At 47.2% G+C, this 5924-nt stretch overlaps 1 protein-coding gene across 3 annotated transcripts in view; it reads right to left on the bottom strand.

The window, feature by feature from the left end:
* The window catches only part of LOC136697876 (glutathione hydrolase 7), a 17699-nt gene extending 12115 nt beyond the window's left edge, over nt 1–5584 (bottom strand). The window contains exons 1-5 of one of the 3 annotated variants that reach the window (XM_066673192.1): nt 5436–5584; nt 5094–5209; nt 4016–4254; nt 1984–2210; nt 112–263 (exon numbers count right to left, since the gene is read on the bottom strand). In XM_066673192.1, coding sequence (XP_066529289.1) covers nt 112–263; nt 1984–2210; nt 4016–4232 — 596 coding nt within the window. In that variant the 5' untranslated portion in view covers nt 4233–4254; nt 5094–5209; nt 5436–5584. Of the gene's footprint in view, nt 1–111; nt 264–1983; nt 2211–4015; nt 4255–5093; nt 5332–5435 lie in introns of those variants that run through there. The other 2 variants (XM_066673191.1, XM_066673190.1) reach the window with 2 other exon arrangements.
* Between the last annotated feature and the right edge of the window lie 340 nt (nt 5585–5924).

Below are 5924 nucleotides of genomic sequence, written 5' to 3'. Positions count from 1 at the left end.
TAGAGGTGCTGTCACTGCAACAAAAGCAGTGGACAGACTCCCTAATAATGCTCTTCATGTTGGATGAGCAAGGCTTTGCTCTGGTTAGTTCTGGAGAGTTGTTCCTCATACCCTCCGATGCCAGAGGTGTGGGGGTGAATGATGCCCAGGCAGAGAGCAGCAGCTACAGCAGCGTCCACACTGGAACCCTGTCGGCCCAAAACTTCAAAGCCTAGTGAGGTACAGCGAGCCACATCCGTCACCACTGCGCCCTGGTTGAAGATCTGACAGAAAAACAACAACAACAACACTACTGAGAACACTATTTGCATATCACAAAACATCAGTTTGTGTGTGTGTGTGTGTGTGTGTGTGTGTGTGTGTGTGTGTGTGTGTGTTTGTCTATGCATGTATGTTTAAGGTGTGTGTATGCATGAATCTGTGTGTGTGTGTGTGTATGCATGTGTGTTTCCATGTGCATGCATGAATCTGTGTGTGTGTATGCATGTGTGTATATGGTGTGTGTGTGTTTCTATGTGCATGCATGAATCTGTGTGTGTGTATGCATGTGTGTATATGGTGTGTGTGTGTTTCCATGTGCATGCATGAATCTGTGTGTGTGTATGCATGTGTGTATATGGTGTGTGTGTGTTTCCATGTGCATGCATGAATCTGTGTGTGTGTGTATGCATGTGTGTATATGGTGTGTGTGTGTGTGTGTTTCTATGTGCATGCATGAATCTGTGTGTGTGTATGCATGTGTGTATACGGTGTGTGTGTGTGTGTTTCCATGTGCATGCATGTATCTGTGTGTGTGTATGCATGTGTGTATATGGTGTGTGTGTGTTTCTATGTGCATGCATGAATCTGTGTGTGTGTATGCATGTGTGTATATGGTGTGTGTGTTTCCATGTGCATGCATGAATCTGTGTGTGTGTGTATGCATGTGTGTATATGGTGTGTGTGTGTGTGTGTGTGTGTTTCTATGTGCATGCATGAATCTGTGTGTGTGTATGCATGTGTGTATACGGTGTGTGTGTGTGTGTTTCCATGTGCATGCATGTATCTGTGTGTGTGTATGCATGTGTGTATATGGTGTGTGTGTGTGTGTGTGTGTGTGTTTCCATGTGCATGCATGAATCTGTGTGTGTGTGTGTATGCATGTGTGTATATGGTGTGTGTGTGTGTTTCCATGTGCATGCATGAATCTGTGTGTGTGTGTACATGTGTGTATATGGTGTGTGTGTGTGTGTGTGTGTGTTTCCATGTGCATGCATGAATCTGTGTGTGTGTGTGCGTGTTTCCATGTGCATGCATGAATCTGTGTGTGTGTATGTATGTGGTGTGTGTGTGTGTGTGTGTTTCCATGTGCATGCATGAATCTGTGTGTGTGTATATGCATGTGTGTATATGGTGTGTGTGTGTGTGTGTGTGTGTTTCCATGTGCATGCATGAATCTGTGTGTGTGTGTATGCATGTGTGTATATGGTGTGTGTGTGTGTGTGTTTCCATGTGCATGCATGAATCTGTGTGTGTGTATGTATGTGGTGTGTGTGTGTGTGTGTGTTTCCATGTGCATGCATGAATCTGTGTGTGTGTATATGCATGTGTGTATATGGTGTGTGTGTGTGTGTGTTTCCATGTGCATGCATGAATCTGTGTGTGTGTGTGCATGTGTGTATATGGTGTGTGTGTGTGTGTGTTTCCATGTGCATGCATGAATCTGTGTGTGTGTGTATGCATGTGTGTATATGGTGTGTGTGTGTGTGTGAACACACGTGTTTTTCACTTCACAATAACACACATCTCCAAAATATTAACTTTACAGGAGAAAGAGAAAAAAAACAAAGTTCAATGAAGGTCAATGTGAACACATTTTATTCAGAATAATTTTGGAGCATTTCTGCTGGTTGGTTCGTCATTAAATTGTCACACAGTGTGATGGACAGCTGCTGAGTGCAAATGGTCATTTTTATTATGAAGTCTGTAACTACAGGTTTGTACCTGAGGGTCTCCGAAATACACCTGGATGAAGAGAGCGATGGTGACGGCGAAGGCGAAGGTGAGGCAGGCCGTGACGAGGACGGTGAGGCCGTCTCTGGTGCACGCGCAGCTCTGAGTCAGGGGGTCCCTCTCTGTCTCTCTCAGGGGAGAAAGGTCCTGACTCACCAGGTCAGATGCAGAGGAGGCCAGACGCTGCAGACGAGCAGACTTCAGGAAAAGGTCTGGGTCTAACACACACAGGCACACACACAGACACACAGACACACACCACACAGACACACAGACACACACCACACAGACACACAGACACACAGACACACAGACACACAGACACACAGACACACACACACACAGCAAAGTTTTAATTGCCTTGTGGAACTAGTGGAGCCGGCATAGTGAGCTTTAAATAAACTGGGGTAAATAAACACTGGCTGCATGCAGTGGGCGGGAACAAGCCTGGACACAATCTGTGTAGTCAGTGTCTACTTGAGCAGCTGAATATGTTCTTTCACATAGCCACTGTCACTGGGAGGATATGGAAAAGTATGTGCTTCCTTGGCCACCTCCTCTTTCCACGCAACACCAGCGGACAGCCCAAAGCACCGGAGGAGAGTGACGACAGCGTCCTTCACACAGGCATCATGCTGAGTGATGTGAGGGGGGGGAGGGAGCCACCTCCCAAACCCAGAGAGTGAAACCTCAGATGGTTGAGGCTTCCATGGGGATTGTACTGGCAGTCTCTTGAAGACAGGGCCACGCTCATATTGAGTACGGTGTCTTTAAAGTTAACACTGGGTAAGATCAGGGTGTTTAAAATAATAGTGTTCCTTTAAAAAAGAGCAGAACTCCAGCAGAGCATTTCCTCTTCAGCTGCGAGATATGGCACCTCCACCCTGAGTAAACACTACTTTATCTGAATGTATTTACACGATTGTAATGACCTGTTTACCTATGACCTTTGACCTGTAAATACATTCATATAGTGTTTAAGTAAGACCTAGTTTTCTTCATGATTCCTGTCTAGGAAGAGCCCCCGACACAACCCCCGAGTCAAGTTTACAAAGGCAGTTAAAACAGCTAAAGGCTTTAGCCTCCACAAATGTCTCTTCATGAACAAAAGAAGAAAAATGTCATTAGGAAATATAAATGCTTCTGCATCAGACTCCCTCTAGAGTTGCAGGATGTAAACCACATTTACAGTACTCTCCTAAAGTCAAGGAAGAGGGGGACTAAGTGTTTGGTCTCCTACCCTCCTTCAACTGTTACATAGTGCAGTTTCTGCGGTGCTAAGCCCAGAGTAGCAAGGACAGAGACTCTGTTCTCCCTATTACAGCTCAGTGAAGCATCACAATTATTTTGAAAGTGTCATTTTAAGGTTAAAAAATTACCTATGGTTCCTTTAATACCCTTAATTTAAGATTGGCTGGACATTGGCTGAGGGGCGGCACGGTGCCGCAGCAGGTAGGTGTTGCCGTCACACAGCTTCAGGGACCTGGAAGTTGTGGGTTCGATTCCCACTCCGGGTGACTGTCTGTGAGGAGTGTGGTGTGTTCTCCCTGTGTCTGCATGGGTTTCCTCCGGGTGACTGTCTGTGAGGAGTGTGGTGTGTTCTCCCTGTGTCTGTGTGGGTTTCCTCCGGGTGCTCCGGTTTCCTCCCACGCTCCAAAAACACACGTTGGTAGGTGGATTGGCGACTCTAAAGCGTCCGTAGGTGTGAGTGTGTGAGTGAATGTGTGAGTGTGTGTTGCCCTGTGAAGGACTGGTGCCCCCTCCAGGGTGTATTCCCGCCTTGCGCCCAATGATTCCAGGTAGACTCTGGACCCACCACGACCCTGAACTGGATAAAGGTTACAGACAACGAATGAATGAATGGACATTGGCTGGAGATGGGTTCGCAGGCACGTGCTTGCCTTCACCCTCCCAGTTTGGCGGCACTGGAATTGGCAATGACTGTGTTCTCATGCTTCATCATCCACACCTAAGACTCATCTCAGACTCTGCACTTATATTGTTATTTGGGAACATGTCCTACCTGTGTCCTGCTCACTGAGGAAGTTGTCCTCGTCCCTGTGGTACTTCAGGGAGTGCTCTGCAGAGACAATGTCCTCCTCCGGGAGCCGGGGGAAGCTGGTGATGCTCATGTAGTCAACCGGAGAGTAGGCACTGCCCAGAGTGGTCTCCTGACTCGCATCTTTTTCCACCACTGACCCAGACCCAGCTGCTGCAGCAACATCTGGAGCAAACATCATCACACCTGGGCTCCGGCTCAGTCTGGAAACAAAGGTATGGGAGAAAAGAAGTGATAAATGTCAACAGAAATCAAAGCTGGGTTCATTTAGCTTCGGCTACTGTTAATCTTCACACAACAGCCAAAATATTAAAGCCACCTCTTTGTTTCTACACTCATTGTCCATTCTCTCAACTCCACTGATCATTTTGTAGTTCTACAAGTACACACTCTAGTCCTTCTGTTGTTCTGCATACTTCATTAGCCCTCTTTTCCCCTGTTCTTCAGTGCTCAGGACCCCCACAGAGCAGGTGTGATGTGGTGGTGGATCATTCTCAGCGCTGCAGTGACACTGACGTGGTGGTGGTGTGTTAGTGTGTGTTGTGCTGGTGTAGAGTGGATCAGACACAGCAGTGCTGCTGGAGTTTTTAAACCCCTCAGTGTCTGGACTGAGAACAGTCCACCGACCAAAAACATCCAGCCGACAGCGTCCTGTGTCACTGATGAAGGACTAGAGGATGAGCGACACACACTGTGCAGCGACAGATGAGCTACTGTCTCTGACTCTACATCTACAAGGTGGACCAACGAGGGAGGAGTGTCTCACAGAGTGGACAGAGAGTGGACACAGGGTTTAAAAACTCCAGCAGCACTGCTGTGTCTGATCCACTCTACACCAGCACAACACACACTAACACACCACCACCACGTCAGTGTCACTGCAGCGCTGAGAATGATCCACCGCCACATCACACCTGCTCTGTGGGGGTCCGGGCAGACACTACACAGTGCTCCTCTATGGTCTACAGAAACAGAACTAAAACAGCACACAAACGTTTCCTACTCTCTGTGATGGAGATGATGCCCGAGGCAGGTTTCTTACAACAAATGGCTCCAGAAGATGTGTCTTTAGCTTCACAACAGAGGCCCGTTCATCCATCCACTGAGGAAAAGGAGGGAGAGACCAGCCTTAAATCCACTGGCCTTGTGTCTACTTACCTGCACATAAAGGAGCCAGGAGACAACAAGAGCAGGGATGGTTTTGTCAAACCCAGGAGCAAGAATACATGCCCTAGAAATACGAGTCTGCAAAGCCTAAGGCACACTGCCTTCATCACCCCCCCCCTCTCTCTCTTTCTCTCTCTCTCTCTCTCTCTCTCACACACACACACACAATCTACATTATCACACCATCACAATCAACATCAACATCACGTCTCCTCACCTGATTCACACGCATCCGAACGAGCTCGAACTCGTGCTCACACCTCAGCCACGCCGGAGTGTGTGTATGTGCGTGGAAAGTGTGTGAAGAGAGAGAGAGAGAGAGACAGAGAGTGTGTGTGTACATGTGTGTACGGAAATCAGAGAAACCCTAAAGATTAGCTGACGTCATCGCCGCCGCTGAATGGGCCCTTTAAAGGCGCAGGTGTCTGCGCACCCACATCGGACGCGTTCCAAATCAACAATCTTTCCCTTGCTCCCTACCTAGGGCACTAGTTCAGAGACACGCTATTGTTGTGGAAGCCTCCATGTTGTCTGTTTTTTCTTTCTTTCCCAATTTCGTCTCTATTTAACGAACATATTATCGCCGTTTCTCACAAGAACAAGAAGCTTCCTCTCATTACACAATTATCAGTTTGTTATGATCAGGTAGTTTTTAAAAATTAAACAAATAAAAGAATGTGAAAAAAATTGGAAATTTCACAAATTC

The sequence above is a fragment of the Hoplias malabaricus genome, chromosome 5, assembly GCF_029633855.1.
Source record: "Hoplias malabaricus isolate fHopMal1 chromosome 5, fHopMal1.hap1, whole genome shotgun sequence".
In the NCBI taxonomy this organism is placed as follows: domain Eukaryota; kingdom Metazoa; phylum Chordata; class Actinopteri; order Characiformes; family Erythrinidae; genus Hoplias; species Hoplias malabaricus.
Note: the sequence above shows the minus strand (reverse complement) of the source record. Positions and strands in the feature narration are given on the sequence as shown.